We start from the raw sequence: 18,870 nt of genomic DNA, 5'->3' as shown, positions 1-18,870 counted from the left end.
TATATTTTGTTTGATATTTTACTTGAAAAATGTTCATGACTTTTTTATTCTGTTCTTTATTGGCTGTACTTTTGGGGATCATTTCTATAGTTTTTTTTATTGGTCCCTTCATCTTCTATGTAACAGATTATTTCCTTCCTTAACCACGTAGCATTTTTGTTTTGCCTGTGCCCAGCTTCAAATCTTCCGCACTCAAGTTCTTCCCTGATTATCAAGTGATATGCTCTTCTCTTCAATAAACAACTCTTTGTTTAAAAGCAAATTAATTATAGGTATCATGATGACAAACTGGAAAAATGAGTAGTGTTGGAATATCAATTATCAAGAGATCCTTAATAAGTGAATGTGCACTATGAGGGACTCAATTCTTCATTGTCTGAACTTACCTAGGAAGTTTCACATTTTATGATTTGCCTATAACAAAATTTATATTTTCACTTCAGAAGTATTCTCCATAGCTACCTTTTTCTGTAAATGTGCCTAAAATTCATTATCCTGTTGTTGAAGCAGTGCCAATTGTTTAGCTGCAGTTCTTTTTTTCTTTACAGAAAGGCCTAAAGTGTTTTGTTATCTTTCTTCTAATGTTGGCCTGGATTGGGTGGCTTATGGAGTGGTGAATAATTTTATTGTTCAAGCATAGTGGAATTTCACTTGACTTTGATATAATTAAAAAGAGGACTGTTAAGAAGCTGATGAAATTGAATCAGTGAGTTATATACTTTCAAGGTTTGAAATTTCACTGTGAGTCTCACATTTGTTCAACTGGTATGGCCCAAATTGAAAGCTACAACTTTTCTGGTTTAATAATGCTACTGAAGAAAAATAACACAACAGTCCCATACCAACTTAATTCAGTTCATGGTCATGAAGAGCTGGAGCAAATGCTAACAGCATTGAAGATAAGACAGGATCCAGTCCTGCACAGGAGGTCAAATGGTAGTAGGGTCTACTTTTACGGTGTACACTCCCATACTTACAGTAGTAATGTAGAATTGTCAGTTAAACTAACATACTGTACATCTCTGTAGCTTATGAGAGATAAACCATAGTACCCTGAGAAAAAAAAAACATGCAAACATAAGGTAATCTCACAGATGCCTCGTAGATACTTACTAGATGTGGAATTTGAACCCAGGATGATAAATCCATGAAGTGATCACTCTAAAACTACACAAATGTCCTGCTTAAGTCAATAAAATGCCAAACTGAATTAAAATACACCTCTGAACGCTATCTCTGTAAATAAAATCAATGAGGAATTCCAAGACAAGGTGTTGTAATAAAAGTAGACTTCCCTAGATACTGTAGATCGGTGAAGGCATCTATCCACTTTCTATAGCATATGCTCAGTTCAGGTTTGAAGGTTATTTGGTGGCAAAGCTTTGTCCAAAAGACAGTAACCAACTTTGGATGAATAAGCTAATCCATTTTAAGATTCACTCACACTGGGTCAATTTAGTGATGTCACATCGCCTGTCATTCATGTTTGTGAGATGAAGGAGGAAATAAAATTTTTATAATTAGCAAATTCACACAGATACGGACAGAATGTGAACATTTCAAATAGGTAGTGTGAAATTACTTTCCTATTGCTGTGAGGTACTGATTCAAAACAGTGTGCTGCTGAGCTGCTCCAAAAAAGCTTTCCTCCTTCACATTAACATAACTTTCAACCACTAATCTGAAATTACTGTTTCAAAATATACACAAAAAAATCAACAGATGTATATACAATAGTTTGTAAGACTTTCTCAATTTCGACCTCACAAACTTAGGAAACTTTTATTTATATAGTGTTTCTAAATATAATAACTACATTATACTGTATGTTCACTGTACAACTACTGTGTATTATGATAGGATCTGATATAAATATATATTTAATATTATACATTAATACTGTATATTAAAGCTGCAAGCTGCACATAGAAGGACAGTGTAAGGCAAGAAAGGCCCTGGATAGGATACTAGCCTTTGCAAACACCTACACAGAAAAGAGGCTTTATAAAGTATATTAAAATACAGCAAAGTGTTGATTTGTAGGTCAGTATTATAGAGGATAAGGATCTCTCAGAGCGGAACTGCTGATTCTGTAATTTGAGATGAAGCTGTTGAAATGTTTTGGGCATGTACTGAGGATGCCCCCTTAATAAATTTGTCTCAAACATGCTAGATTGCCACCACTGACCCTCACCTGTTTGTTTGTGAGTACAGCTTTATTGTAAATAAGCACATGTTCACAACTGTGAAACACTGGGAGAGGTTCGGGGGCAATGTAAACTTGAGAGGGCTTGGTAAATGTTGTAAACAGCTGGATATGCATATGCAGTTCTGAATAAAGTACAGATTAAGAGTTCAGAATCATTTTCATTTACCAGTACTTAATGTACAGGAATTTAGCTTGGTAGCTTTGAAGCTACTTATTTAAGAACATCACATACAAATTACATAAGTAAGTTAAACAACATACTGTACTTTATAAACAGCTTTATAATAGTGCAATTACAAAGATGTGCAGATGATGTGCAAATGTGAAAAGTCAACTTTCCTCACGGGAAATCAAGTTCTGTCTATCTATCTATCTATCTATGAAAACGTGTGTATAGTGTGTATGCACATGCAGACACATATATGTAAATATATACACACATCTTCATATATGAATGAACACATAAATGAGTGAGGTTTTGTGTGGGTTATGGACCTGGCAAAGAAACTGTTTAGATGTTTATTAGTTTTAGTTTTAATTGACTTGAAGCATTTACAAGAGGCGAGTTTTTCGAACAAGTGATGACCTGCCTGAGATGAGTCAGAGGTGATCCTTATATAGAACAGCCCAAGCAATTATTTTCTCGGCAGACCTCACAAGCACACGTTAATTTCTGTGTTTATTTTTGACTGTGTGGACAATTCTACACAGTTAAACACATCACAATCCTCATTTTTTTCTTTTTCATTCTTAGGAAGGCAAGGACCATAAAATCCAAAAATGTTATAATCTGCTTTAGTCTTCCACGGCGCCTGGTGGCAGTGTGCACTTTAACTGGCCCTTCGTTTTTGTTAACACGTTCCTGCAGAGGCAAATTATGGGTAATCGGGAAGCAACATGGGAAGAGCGAATTTGAATAGAAACATCACAGTACAAAACGTTCAAATCAGAGAGTCAGCTGGTGATACATGTACGCTTGTCATCTAAGAGGCTGCTAAAATTCATCACTGAAACGCTGCGAAGAAGCCAGCAACTCCAATGCCGAGCAGCGGCGCAGCCAACTACGATGACTTCCGGTGGGAATAGAAGTGCAGTAAACGAGGTGAGGAGAGTTGTACCCAATGAGTGCGGGTCACGTGCACAAATATAAACACCGGAGTGCGAGTTTGGTTCACGTGCCTAAGATGAGATACCGATTAAGAATGCTGTAACTGTAGGCGTCTTCGCAGCATCTCTCAGCAACAGTGGCGCGCAGATAAGTGTGGGGTGAAAGCACTGTACAACTCCAACCTCCACGCTGAATTTGTGAACTGACGTTCATCCTTTAGCAGAATCTCTTACTTACGCATACGTTTTATACAGAATTAAATTGATGCGTATAACTCTATAGAGATTAAGTATATATTATACAAGAATTCATCTCCGCTGAAAACAATACATCTTGTAATGAAATACGCGCATGCTTAATGGTATAGTGAGATGTATCCAGTTTTACAGAAAATACTTATTTTGAGATAGCTGAGAATCAGCACAGAATACAGTTTAAACTAAGTACATTTAATACTGAAATTCATGTCTTTCACAGAGATGTCTAGTACCAAAGTTAATGAATATTGCTAACATTCATATGGAGTGCACTGAAGTTTTTATATATACAGTGGTTATATTTTATATATACAGTGGGTATAGAAAAGAATCACCCCTTTGAAATATTCTCATTTTTTTTGCTTTACAAAAAGTAAAAATGAAAACACACACAAAATAATTCTTCCCATCTTCACTTACTCAATGCAACCTGTAACATCCAAGTGAAAGATATCACATCTACAGTTCAGAAAAATTATAAAAAATCAAAAACAAGACATACTGAGATTAATAAAGGGTCACTCCCATGTCAATATTTTGTTGAACCACCTTTTGCTTTAATGACAGCCTTGAGTCTGTTAGGATACTTCTCTATCACCTTTGCACATCTAGATTGAGCAAAATGTGGCCAGTCCTCTTTACAGAACTGTTCAAGTTCGGTCAGATTGGATGGTGAGTGTTGGTGGACTGCCATCTTAAAATCTTTCCACAGATTTTCAGTGGGATTTAGGTCTGGGCTTTGACTGGGCCACACAAGGACATTCATTTTTTTCTCCTTCAGCCACTGTGTGGTCAATTTTGCTGTGTGCCTCGGGTCGTTGTTGTGTTGAAAGGTGAACATTATGTCCACCTTCAACTTTCTGGCAGAGGGTAGCAGGTTTTCCTCAAGAATTTGACAGTATTTTGCCCCATCCATTTTTCTTTCTACCCTAACGAGAGACCCAGGCCCTGCGGCAGAGAAACACCCCCACAACAGGATGCTGCCACCTCCATGCTTTACTGTAGGTATAGTGTGTTGTGGATGGTGAGCTGCATTGGATTTCTGCCAGGTGTACCGTTTGGTATTGAGGCCAAATAGTTCGATTTTGGTCTCATCTGACTATAAGACCTTTCTTGAGAAGTGGCTTTTTCCTTGCGACCCTCCCAAACAAGCCACAATTGTGGAGCGCTTGTGAAATTGTTGTCACATGCACACAATGACCACTCTTTGCCATAAAATCCTGTAACTCCTTCAAAGTGGCCATTGGCCTCTTGGCAGCCTCTCTTACAAGTTTCCTCTTTGCTCTTCCATCCAGTTTGGAGGGACAGCCGGATGCAGGGAGGGTCCTAGTAGTATCAAACACTTGCCACTTCTTTATTGTGGACTTCACTGTGCTCCTTGGGATTGATAAAACCTTTGAGATATTTTTTGTAACCTTTTGAGATCTTTTGAAAGTAGCTTGCCACCCATAGTCAGTTGTTTGCTGTCAGTTGCACTACCAAGCAAGAGAATGCTCCAGGAACAGCTGTTTTTATGCTTCACTAGATAGATACAGTGGTGTGAAAAACTATTTGCCCCCTTCCTGATTTCTTATTCTTTTGCATGTTTGTCACACAAAATGTTTCTGATCATCAAACACATTTAACAATTAGTCAAATATAACACAAGTAAACACAAAATGCAGTTTTTAAATGATGGTGTTTATTATTTAGGGAGAAAAAAAATCCAAACCTACATGGCCCTGTGTGAAAAAGTAATTGCCCCCTTGTTAAAAAATAACCTAACTGTGGTGTATCACACCTGAGTTCAATTTCCGTAGCCACCCCCAGGCCTGATTACTGCCACACCTGTTTCAATCAAGAAATCACTTAAATAGGAGCTGCCTGACACAGAGAAGTAGACCAAAAGCACCTCAAAAGCTAGACATCATGCCAAGATCCAAAGAAATTCAGGAACAAATGAGAACAGAAGTAATTGAGATCTATCAGTCTGGTAAAGGTTATAAAGCCATTTCTAAAGCTTTGGGACTCCAGCGAACCACAGTGAGAGCCATTATCCACAAATGGCAAAAACATGGAACAGTGGTGAACCTTCCCAGGAGTGGCCGGCCGACCAAAATTACCCCAAGAGCGCAGAGACGACTCATCCGAGAGGTCACAAAAGACCCCAGGACAACGTCTAAAGAACTGCAGGCCTCACTTGCCTCAATTAAGGTCAGTGTTCACGACTCCACCATAAGAAAGAGACTGGGCAAAAAAGGCCTGCATGGCAGATTTCCAAGACGCAAACCACTGTTAAGCAAAAAGAACATTAGGGCTCGTCTCAATTTTGCTAAGAAACATCTCAATGATTGCCAAGACTTTTGGGAAAATACCTAGTGGACTGATGAGTCAAAAGTTGAACTTTTTGGAAGGCAAATGTCCCATTACATCTGGCGTAAAAGGAACACAGCATTTCAGAAAAAGAACATCATACCAACAGTAAAATATGGTGGTGTTAGTGTGATGGTCTGGGGTTGTTTTGCTGCTTCAGGACCTGGAAGGCTTGCTGTGATAGATGGAACCATGAATTCTACTGTCTACCAAAAAATCCTGAAGGAGAATGTCCGGCCATCTGTTCGTCAACTCAAGCTGAAGCGATCTTGGGTGCTGCAACAGGACAATGACCCAAAACACACCAGCAAATCCACCTCTGAATGGCTGAAGAAAAACAAAATGAAGACTTTGGAGTGGCCTAGTCAAAGTCCTGACCTGAATCCAATTGAGATGCTATGGCATGACCTTAAAAAGGCGGTTCATGCTAGAAAACCCTCAAATAAAGCTGAATTACAACAATTTTGCAAAGATGAGTGGGCCAAAATTCCTCCAGAGCGCTGTAAAAGACTCATTGCAAGTTATCGCAAACGCTTGATTGCAGTTATTGCTGCTAAGGGTGGCCCAACCAGTTATTAGGTTCAGGGGGGCAATTACTTTTTCACACAGGGCCATGTAGGTTTGGATTTTTTTTTCTCCCTAAATAATAAAAACCACCATTTACAAACTGCATTTTGTGTTTACTTGTGTTATATTTGACTAATGGTTATATGTGTTTGATGATCAGAAACATTTTGTGTGACAAACATGCAAAAGAATAAGAAATCAGGAAGGGGGCAAATAGTTTTTCACACCACTGTAGATAGATGGATAGATACTTTATTAATCCCAAGGGGAAATTCACATACTCCAGCAGCAGCTTACTGATACAAAAAACAATATTAAATTAAAGATTGATAATAATGCAGGTAAAAAACAGACAATAACTTTGTATAATGTTAATGTTTACCCCCCCCCCCGGGTGGAATTGAAAAGTGGCATTGTTTGGGGGAGGAACGATCTTCTCAGTCTGTCAGTGGAGCAGGACAGTGACAGCAGTCTGTCGCTGAAGCTGCTCTTCTGTCTGGAGATGACACTGTTTAGTGGATGCAGTGGATTTTCCATAATTGATAGGAGCCTGCTGAGCGCCCGTTGCTCTGCCACAGATGTCAAACTGTCCATCTCCATGCCAACAATAGAGCCTGCCTTCCTCACCAGTTTGTCCAGGCGTGAGGCGTCTTTCTTCTTAATGCTGCCTCCCCAGCACACCACCGCGTAGAAGAGGGCGCTCACCACAACCGTCTGATAGAACATCTGCAGCACCTTATTGAGCTTATTTTTGAGTTCTATGTCCCTTCAGCAAGTGGAGACTTTGACGTTAACATGTCCAGAGTTACACCACCGTGTATTAACATAGAGAGCGAGTCCTCCTCCTTTGTGCTTCCCACAGGTACTTGCATCTCTGTCCGCTCTAACTGTGCTAAACCTGGGTAGCTCCACGTTGGCATCTGGGATGGTGGTAGTTAGCCACGTTTCGCAAAAGCTCAACAAACTGCATTCTCTGTAGGTTCTGACATTTTTCACCAGCGCAGCCAGTTCGTCGATCTTATTTGATATTGAGTTCACATTTCCCAGAATCACAGAAGGCACCGAAGGCTTAAAATGCCACTTTCTCGCAAGCCGCTTCATTTTTAGCTTAGTGCCGGCTCTGCTGCCACGATACCGCCTTCTTACCTCGTCGGGTAAATAGGGAACCACACCGGCACTGGCATTTGTTCTCAGCGCTCGAAATTGAGTACTTGAATAGACAAGTCTCGGAGTGTAAAAATACATGCCCACATTGTAAAAGTAAGTGTGTCCAGGGTAGTGCTGGGCGAAAACCGTTTTTTATTTTTTTTATGATATGGATTTTTCTTATACCGCAACACCGGTTTAAATTGCCTAAATGACATTTGGAAAGTGGGGACCTTTTTCACTGCTACACCGCTGAACACAGATTTGTTGCACTAGGGCTCTTTTTCACTGCTACACCACCAAATAGTGGGCGGTAGCATAGGTATGCCACGCGGTGAAAATGGACAGAGAGCATTCCGAAACTGAACTAAAAGTAAAGTTGAACATGATGAACAGAAGAACTTCTGCCGAAAAAAAGGAGTCACGTCCGTCGCCTGGAGATACTTTAGTTTTAAAAGGTCAGATGTGTAAATACTGTTTCTATACTACTGGATAATACTGCAAGCCAAGTTGTACTTGTCTTATTTGTTTTCAATAGTGTAATGTACCTGGGTACTGTGTAATAGTGTGACGACATGTTGACTTTATTCTCGGTGTGCTTCAGTTTCCTTTCAAAGTCATGTAGGATGTGGGGTTTTGTTATGCTATATTGACCCTGCTAGTGTATGTTTTGCTTGTGTTCATCCTGCGATGTGCTGGCGACTCGTTCAGAGATGGGCGCAACTCTGAATGGATGGCATAATTAAACATGTATAACGAAGATATTTTTAAAGTTCTGAACACTCCGTGGGCTAAGTTTATAACTAGTTTTAATTTCACAAAGACGTTTATCGTGTGGTGATTGGTTATGTGGTGAAAGAAAAAGGAAGGATAGGAACTGGGGTTTTGGTAGCCTACGTCAGATAGAGACAGCATGCATGCAATAAAGATAGCCCACTCAGAAGAACATGCATTGAATTCTGTGTTCGTGTCTCCGACCAGCAGATCACAAACCCAACATTTACACAATATTTAAGTTAAACTTGTGCGATAGCCATTCATACATCCAGTTTTTTGGAGCCTCGTCACACCTGCCATAAAGTTCTCTACACTGAACATACACCTGGGGACCCCTTACTGTGAGGGAGCAGCACTACCGCCTCACTACCATGCATGTGTAATACCCGCTTTAATGCATTTCATCATGAAAATGATATCAAGTATTTATCTTAGCATTCTAAATTTTCAGAAAGCAGGAATATCATGAAGTGAATGGATTCTGTATGGTGATTGCTGTCTTCTCTTAGTGCGGAGGAAGTCAGCTTAAGAAGCGTAGTGATTAACCACTGGGTCGGGGAACGTAACACAAAGCATTTAATGTGCTGCATTAATTTATGACGGGGTAAATCAAGTAATTGATTAAACATTGATTTTAGGAAGACGTTTAGTTTACGACATTCTACTTTAATTATGAAGTAAACTATGAGAATAAAGTTGAAATGTTGACTTTAATCCATATTACTAACCGAGAATGCTAAACCGGATGGATGCAGGGACATCCGGCCATGGGCCGTAGCCGCAAAAAGACGTACTGCGCAGGCGCACCAAGAAATGAGGCGCCGCGAGAGGCGGACAAGACCACAGAAAAAAGGAGTGAGCACAGAAAAAAGGAGTCAAACGCAGGCGACGCACACAGCGCCGCACGAGCAAAACACACCCCCCCCCCACACACACACACACACACAAGCAATGGACGGGACACACACAAAGAGGACGATTCAACAAGCCCCTGGCACACATAAAAAAAGAGCCCGCAAACACCCCCCCCCCCACACACACACACAAGCAACGGACGGGACACACACAAAGAGGAAGATTTAATCCCATTGCACAAGAAACGGGACGCACACAAAGAGGAGGATTCAACAAGCCACAAGCACACAAAAAAAAGAAGCCGCGAGCACCACACAAAGCCCATTGGACACGAAACGGGACAGACTACGGACATAGCAAACGAAACGTACACAAAAACGACGATTCAGACCCACGACCACAGTAACATAAATAACAAATGACACACAAAGCCCCATTTCTAAATGAACCGTCCGTATTAAACATACGTCATCTCAACACGTTCACAATATGCAGCATAGGTAGATCTCATTACAATGAGGCACTATTAACCGTTCAACTGCAGAAAAAGCTCCATATTAACAGTGAGTGCGATCCTCCTTATTACTTATCCATATTTCTCACGCTCAAGAACAAACAAGTCATGAATTCACGATCACAGGTACAAAACGATACCGCTCGGATAACGGGACCAAACACAATTCACACTATGCAGCATAGGTGGATCTCATTAAAATAAGGCACTAATAACCGTTCAACCGCAGAAAAGGCTCCATATTAACAGTGAGTGCAATACTCCTTATTACTTATCCATAATTCTAGAAGAAAAAATGTCTCGGCTCCAAAAATGCAAAGCTCAACTAAAGCTTCTAACTAACGATGTACCTAAAAGTAAAAACTTTATGAACTGCATTAGATCCTACAATAGTTCATTTGCTTTTGCATCTACCGGAGTAAATATCAGGCCACCAAAAGGCAATGGCCCATACTGCTTTCGCATATGTGCACAAATACTGCATCGCATTGGAACAGTGCACCCTGAAACAAATCAACAACGCAAATATGCACAAATCTACATCCTAGATCCACATGACGCAATCTATCAATCAAAGTGCTGCATCGCAACAGGCACGGATTCAAAACGAAACACCTCCCGTCTCAGACATACGTTAACGGCAAGGAAGGCTACAATGGGCTTCTCACACAGCACAGGCAAATCGAATACAGCTCCAAAACAACACGTCCCAAATACTACACATGCACCAACGCGCCTCTCAAACGGCCCAAGCAAAACATACACCAGGAAAATTCATTCGGATTAATGAATGTCATTTGCAATCATTGTCATTCACTTCAATTCCCTGAAGAAACAACTGGCAATACAAGTAATACATTTACACGTTGTTGTCAAAAGAGTCAAATTAGACTGCCTCCTTTACATTCATATCCTGAATATCTACAGAAGCTTCTAACTAACGATGTACCTGAAAGTGAAATCTTTATCAACTGCATTAGATCCTACAAATCGGTATCCACTATGAACATTAACGGTGGCACTGCACGTAACATCCGTCTTCAAAAAATGTTGTTTATTGATGAATGTACAATGGCATGAAGTCACTTACTCAACACCATTCATAAACTTCTACAAACGTTTATGAATAATAATATTCGCTTTGGAGGAAGGTACTTTGATTAGGAGGAGATTTTAGACAGTGCTTAGCTATTCTTCCACATGCCATGCGCTCAGCTATTGTTCAGTGCACCTTAAAATACGCAGACAATTGGCATTGCTTTCAAAAGATACAGTTAGTAAAAAAGATACGATGTCCAGAACCAGATCATAACAATTGCTTATTACAACTGGGAGATGGTACACTCACCAATACTGATGGACTTCACCCACATATTATTACAATTCCTCAAGCCTTTATCTGCGACGACTTAGTTACAGAGAGATTTGGAACAGCAATCTCATTAGACCAAATGCCCCTTTTAACAAAACGCACTATATTATGTCCAAAAAATATTAATGTGGAAAACATAAATACCCAAGTCATTCCATTACTTCCTGGAGAGAGACAACTCTTTCTAAGCTCTGACAAACTTGACTCTGATCACAACAATAACCATCTTCATTGACATTACAAGTTCTGACCTGGAATTACCTTTTACACTTAAACGGCGTGTACAAAGAAATTTTCCAATAAACCTTTACACTGTGCCACACACTTTATTGTTTGCTTTCTATTTGCATCATCTACACCTTCACACTATTCTATATCTCATTCATACATCACGCTCTTTGTCATTCCCAACACCAGGGGTTGGCGAGCGAAGCGAGCAGGGGGCGGAGCCCCCTAGTCTCAACATAAACAGCGAGAATAAAGTGGAATTGTCGACTTTAATCTCGACATAAACGGCGAGAATAAAGTGGAAATGTTGACTTTGTTCTCGACATATAGTTTGTTTTTTTCTTCCCAGTATAGCTTAGCTTGAAGCAAGGTCCATATTAATGCAGTTTGCCTAAATGATGGTTCAGTTGGTCAAGATGTCATCACCAAGCTGCACTTGTTTTATTTTATTTTAATTTGGTGAATACTGTGTAATGCACCTGGGCTTGAAGTCTTGAAGTAATAGTGCAACTATCAGTAATAATACTATTACAGTAATCCCTTGCTACTTCGCGGTTCACTTTTCGCGGATTCACGACTTCGCGGGTTTTTAAATACAAGTGATTGCCCGCCTATCGCGGAAGTTATGTTCCAGACCCATCAGCAACAGGAGAAAACCCGCGATATAGAAAGACCATATAAATAAACATTTTTATAGTTTAAGCCTTAAAATACCCATCCCACATGCTTTAAACACATGTAAACTTATAAAACACACTTTGTTAACACATATGATATGTGGATGTTGGGCTAAGGATATGAGTAACATCTCACTATTATAAAACATTTTAACTTCACGCAAGACAAGACAGTGAGACAGGAAAATTGGTGATGTACAGGCTTAAAATTATTGACACGCAGAGCGACAAGCAGCACAAAGCCAGCACAAAGTCCACTTCTCCTTAGCGTTCATTCAGCTCCCCACCCCCTTGACAATGTGAAGTGGCAGGAGCGGACTGCGCTTCCGGGGAGGGGGGGTTTGAGCGAAGGTGCGTTCAGCTCTCACACACCCACACACACACACACACACACACACTCCTCCTTCCCAACGCGCAGAGCGACAAGCAGGCATTTTGGCAGAAGCATCACAAAGTCCATTTCTGCTCAGCGTGAGTTCAGCTGCCCCCCTTCACAAAGCGAGTGCAGACACATTGACATCTGATCGCTGCGTGCAGTGTGCAGTGTTGGTCTGAGGTGTTTAAGAATGTAGAAAGTGTTTAAGAGCATAGGAAGTGTTTATAAGAGCGTGGGAAAGGTTAACAAGAGAGTGAGAAAGGTTTATAAGAGTGTGGGAAGGGTTTATAAAGCCTTAAAATATGTATAAATAATAAAATAAATATAGGTCGCTACTTCGCGGATTTTCACCTATCGCGGGGGGCTCTGGAACGTAACCCCCGCGATAGGTGAGGGATTACTGTATTTATTTTATTGTTATTATTTATTAGTTTAAATATTATGCAGTTTAATGATGATAAAGTTGTTTAAAAAGTCACTTTAACGTGTCAGTGGACAGAGATTGTTAACATTAACAGAAAGTGTAGTTGGTTTACAAAAAATATTTACTATTTATTCCTTTTCTAAGACATATTCGGTGCAATACAATTTTTGACAAGCACTTCTGGATATTTTACTAAGTCTAAATGCCTCTTTGTATGGTTGAAAATATGTTGTCAAAATTATAGTTTGTTTTTGCAAAATTTGTTCAATAAAAAGGTTCTATATTTTGACTGCATCTGTCATGCAATATGATACCTTCTCCATTAGTGCCACCCCCTTGAAAACTATCACTTTATGGGAGATTGCAAAACTGTATTAATACTTGTGTGCACATTAAAATGTTTTTTTTTTTGTACAATGTACAGTGGAATAGGATATTCTTAGCCAGTAATTGCAGTGGAAAATGTGGTTAACATCCACTCATGCATGGGGAAAAAAATACCGTTGAATACCGTGAAACTGGGATAATTTAGAAAAATACTGTGATATAGAATTTTGGTCATACCACCCACCCCTAGTCCAGGGAACAAATCCACATAAAATAAAGTGATAGAAGTGATCAATAAATAAAAATAGAAAAATAAAAGTAGAAAAGTACACATACACATACAGTCATACACGGAGCTTCTGAAAAGGCTTCCACTCTCGGCGGCGCCAGAACTAACAGTAGTTACTAATCACGCTGATTACAACTGATAATAGGTGAAAGCCAGTAACCATGGTCTGCAATGGAAATGGTGGTTACCAACACCTGATTGAGTTTACAAATATTGTTTAGGAGGGGGGTGATCCTTTAATAATCTCAGTATTTCTTGTTTTTGATATTTTAAAATTCTTCTGAACTGTAGCTGTGATATCTTTCACTTGGATGTTATAGATTGCATTGAGTAAGTAAAGCTGGAAAAAATTTTATTTGTATGTTTTCATTTAAGGCTGTAAAGCAAAAAAAAAGGGAATATTTCGAAGGGGGTGATTCTTTTCTATACCCACTGTATGTATATATAGTATATATATAGTATGATGAAGTGGTTGCTCTGTGGCTAAGGAATCCGATTACTACCACAAGGGACTCTACTTTGTTGGGCGCTTAACCTGAAAATTGCCCCCCCCAAAAAGTCACGCAAAAAGACAATTTCCTCTTGTTGATTAACAAAGATATATATATATATATATAACAGTAGCAAACTCCTTATCCTGAGATTTACCATGATTATTTAACTTGTCTACAAAACCATCAATTACTGGATGACAAGGTGGCATCTCAGCTACTGGGTCATTGTTGGCATTGAGGTTACACATTCTGTCAGTATCTGCCTTTGTCTTCATCTCCTTTAAGTTTATACAGTACCTATAAAAAGTAATTACCCCTTTGCAGGTTTTTCTGTATTATTTTTGATGTTAATCAAAAGAAAAAGACTCATTTATGTTAAGATGAGAACCGATCTCTGCAAAATGGTCTAAAGTAATTACAAATATAAAGCACAAAATAATTGATCGCTTAAGCATTCACCCCCTTCAGGTCAGTATTTTGTAGATGTACCTTTGGCAGCAGTACCAGTCTTCAGTCTATGCGGACAGGTCATGTTAGTTTATAAACTATTACTGTTTAACTTGGGTTTTTCATCTTGCTGAAAAACAAATCTTCATCCAAGACACAAATTTCTTTAGACTGCATCAGGTTTTCCTTCAGGATATCCTTTATTTTTCTGCATTCCTTTTTGCTGTCTTCCCTGTCAAGCCTTCCAGGGCCAAGTGCAGAGAAGCATCTCCACGACATGATGCTGCCATCACCGTGCATCACAGTGGGGATGGTGTGTTTTTCATATTATGCAGGGGATGGCTTTTGCCAAACAAGACATCTAGTCTGATGGTCAAAAAGCTCAATTTTGGTCTCATTAGACCATAGAACTTTCTTCTAGCTGACTTCAGAATCTCCCATATATGTTTTGCCAAACTCTAGCTTAGATGTAATGTTGTTTAACAATTGCTTTCTCTCTTTGCCACTCTCCCATGGAGCTATGACCGGGGGAAGTACCCGGGCAACAGTTGTTTTATGCACAGTCTCTCCAATCTTAGCCACCACTTCTTTAGAGTTATTCTGTATTGCTTGCTTGTCCTTTTCTTGCATGATCATTCAGTTTTGTGGATGGCCTGCTTAGAGCTATGCCATACTTTTTCATTTCTTGAGTGATTTAACTGTTCTCCAAGGGATATTATTTTTTTATATCAATACTCTGGTTTGTGCTTTTCAGTCACCTCTTCCTGCAGTCGCTGAAGTGTTTCATTTTTGTCTTCATTGTGTAAAATTATTCCACAATACTGACTATTCAGATAAGGTGCAATTATATGACAATCAATTGAAACCCCATGATTACACACAGATGATCTCCATTGAACCCATTATGTGACTTCTAACACCAATTGGCAGCACTATTGATGATTTAGGTGTTAATACATATTCGATCATTTACTTTGTATTTTATAATTTTTTAAATTTAGAACGCTTTACAGAGATGTTTTCACAGTGACATTAAAAGAGCCTTTTTTTCCCATTGATCAGTGTCAGAAAAGCCAAATTAAAACTGCTGCAATTTAATGTTGTATTAAACAATGTGAATGTTATATTCGCCCTACTCCCGTCCTGGCTGAATTCCAGCCTCGTGTTTGATGAGGTGAGAATCAAAAGTACCAAGGTGTTCCAGAAATCCTTTAGAGCACAGAAAGTGCTTGCTAAAATGTGTGAAAAATTTATAAGATAACCTTTATGGAAAAAAGAAATTTTGAAGAACTGTGTTTTTTCTACCTTGAAGTTTTTAAACTCTGTTAGTCTGTTGATTATACAGTGGGGCAAAAAAGTATTTAGTCAGTCACCAATTGTGCAAGTTCTCCCACTTAAAAAGATGAGAGAGGCCTGTAATTTTCATCATAGGTATACCTCAACTATGAGAGACAAAATGAGAAAAAAAAATCCAGAAAATCACATTTCTGATTTTTAAAGAATTTATTTGCAAATTATGGTGGAAAATAAGTATTTGGTCACCTACAAACAAGCAAGATTTCTGGCTCTCACAGACCTATAACTTCTTCTGTAAGAGGCTCCTCTGTCCTCCACTCGTTACCTGTATTAATGGCACCTGTTTGAACTCGTTATCAATATAAAAGACACCTGTCCACAACCTCAAACAGTCACACTCCAAACTATACTATGGCCAAGACCAAAGAGCTGTCAAAGGACACCAGAAACAAAATTGTAGACCTGCACCAGGCTGGGAAGACTGAATCTGCAATAGGTAAGCAGCTTGGTGTGAAGAAATCAACTGTGGGAGCAATTATTAGAAAATGGAAGACATACAAGACCACTGATAATCTCCCTCGATCTGGGGCTCCACGCAAGATCTCACCCTGTGGGGTCAAAATGATAACAAGAATGGTGAGCAAAAATCCCAGAACCACACGGGGGGACCAAGTAAATGACCTGCAGAGAGCTGGGACCAAAGTAACGAAGGCTACCATCAGTAACACACTACGCCGCCAGGAACTCAAATCCTGCAGTGCCAGACGTGTCCCCCTGCCTAAGCCAGTACATGTGCAGGCCCGTCTGAAGTTTGCCAGAGAGCATTTGGATGATCCAGAAGAGGATTGGGAGAATGTCACATGGTCAGATGAAAAAACTCTACTCGTCGTGTTTGGAGGAGAAAGAATGCTGAGTTGCATCCAAAGAACACCATACCTACTGTATAGCATGGGGGTGGAAACATCATGCTTTGGGGCTGTTTTTCTGCAAAGAGACCAGGACGACTGATCCGTGTAAAGGAAAGAATGAATGGGGCCATGTATCGTCTTTGAGTGAAAACCTCCTTCCATCAGCAAGGGCATTGAAGATGAAACGTGGCTGGGTCTTTCAGCATGACAATGATCCCAAACACACCACCTGGGTAACAAAGGAGTGGCTTCGTAAGAAGCATTTCAAGGTCCTGGAGTGGCCTAGCCAGTCTCCAGATCTCAACCCCATAGAAAATCTTTGGAGGGAGTTGAAAGTCCGTGTTGCCCAGCGACAGCCCCAAAACATCACTGCTCTAGAGGAGATCTGCATGGAGGAATGGGCCAAAATACCAGCAACAGTGTGTGAAAACCTTGTGAAGACTTACAGAAAACATTTGACCTTTGTCATTGCCAACAAAGGGTATATAACAAAGTATTGAGATGAACTTTTGTTATTGACCAAATACTTTTTTTCCACCATAATTTGCAAATAAATTCTTCAAAAATCATACAATGTGATTTTCTGGATTTTTTTTTGTCATTTTGTCTCTCATAGTTGAGGTATACCTATGATGAAAATTACAGGCCTCTCTCATCTTTTTAAGTGGGAGAACTTGCACAGTTGGTGGCTGACTAAATACTTTTTTGCCCCACTGTATATTTGTATTCATAGTTTGCATCTGTTTTTGTTGTCAATAAACCATATATAAAATTACCATGGAATATTTTACCAATTTGTTCTGAAAGTAATTTACCTTTTAATTTCTTCTTCATGAATTTCACAGTGGACGACTCTTTTGTAATGTATGCTTAATGCATTGTTTTAGTAGACCTTTTTTCTGAGCTTAAAAAAAAATGTAAATCTGCAGTAAACTTCCATTGCACAAAATTCATTGCTATAATTTGTTTGTAAACATGAGATGTGTTTAAACAGTGACCAGTTCTATAGAATTCTAGTTTCTGTGAGATAAATGAAATATTTGCTGTAGTTAGAGCACTTTATTAGGGACTGACATTGTCACATCTGTATTCATAATTTCTATTTTTTTTTAATTTGCATTATAATAAAATATATGGTACCTATATCATGTTGTATACATACAGCTGTCATTACTGTTTGCGTAGTCATATGACTGTTGCTTTTAGGATTGGTCCTGTTTGCCATGATCCATTTACAGAGGAAAATCAGATTTGCAAAGTGGATGGATGTACCAGTGTTTTTGTGAAAACAGACAGATGTGCTTTTATTTTGATATCTGTCAAAAGTTTCCACCATCAATATTTTGTTATTAATGTTTATTTTGTTGTATGTTATTTTTAATTTTGTGGAGTCCTGACAAATTAAAGCAAGCATTCTTAAAACCATTACATTTTGTATTCTGGTATGGTTTACCATTAGATCTTGTATGGTTGAATCCAAGAAATGTAGGAGCATAGAAAAGAAAACTTGACTGGAAAGGTTCCTGGCTAGCACTAGATTATATCGGAAGTACAACTGAAACTCCTCCTTTCAGAAAGAAATTTATTTATAGGTGATTGAGAATTAAATAACCTGTATTATTTTTTCATATTAAGGCATGGGTATCTCAACATTGTACTCTTAATGAAGATCTTCCTGCTTCTTACTTATTTGGTATTTTCTTATTAAATCTGTTTTATAGCAAATTTAAAAAGCATTTGTAATTAATAGGATTATTATGACTGTTTAGATTAAAACAATTTACTTTATTAAAAAATAATTGATTATTTTATATTTTGTTTCCTTTTAAAGTTTTTTTCAGCCAGTAATGGAGCCAAGGGAGAAAACAGATTGGAAGAATACGCAAACGGAGTTGAGGGAAGATATTTCGAGATTGCCACAACTTCTGCATGAACCTGATGCAGAGAACCTAGAATTTCAAAGAAAAAATCAAACAGTGCTGGAAAGGGTAAGTTTAGTTTGCATCCTAGAAGATAATTTGAAAAGGTTTTGATTAATTTTTTTTGTTTTATGAAAGGTAATTTTTAGCATTTTAAAGGTGCATTGCCTTTTGCTCTATTTCCCGCATTATAAATAATTCATACTAATTATTAAAAAAGCTACCACTACACAATTTCTTTTAAAATGCATTAAAGTTTGTCTTGTTGTAAAAATGAGTAGAGGGCTTTGAAAGGCTCTGACCACCACTTTTTATTGGTAATGTTGAT

General features: G+C 38.8%; 1 protein-coding gene across 2 annotated transcripts in view; it reads left to right on the top strand.

The window, feature by feature from the left end:
* Positions 1-3,074: 3,074 nt before the first annotated feature.
* Positions 3,075-18,870, top strand: part of LOC114656611 (centrosome-associated protein CEP250-like) — a 282,216-nt gene continuing 266,420 nt past the window's right edge. For both annotated transcript variants that reach the window (XM_051931364.1, XM_051931363.1), the window contains exons 1-2: positions 3,075-3,311; positions 18,455-18,611. In XM_051931364.1, coding sequence (XP_051787324.1) covers positions 18,471-18,611 — 141 coding nt within the window. In that variant the 5' untranslated portion in view covers positions 3,075-3,311; positions 18,455-18,470. The remainder of the gene's footprint in view (positions 3,312-18,454; positions 18,612-18,870) is intronic.

The sequence above is a fragment of the Erpetoichthys calabaricus genome, chromosome 8 (genome assembly GCF_900747795.2).
Source record: "Erpetoichthys calabaricus chromosome 8, fErpCal1.3, whole genome shotgun sequence".
Lineage (NCBI taxonomy): Eukaryota > Metazoa > Chordata > Cladistia > Polypteriformes > Polypteridae > Erpetoichthys > Erpetoichthys calabaricus.
Note: the sequence above shows the minus strand (reverse complement) of the source record. Positions and strands in the feature narration are given on the sequence as shown.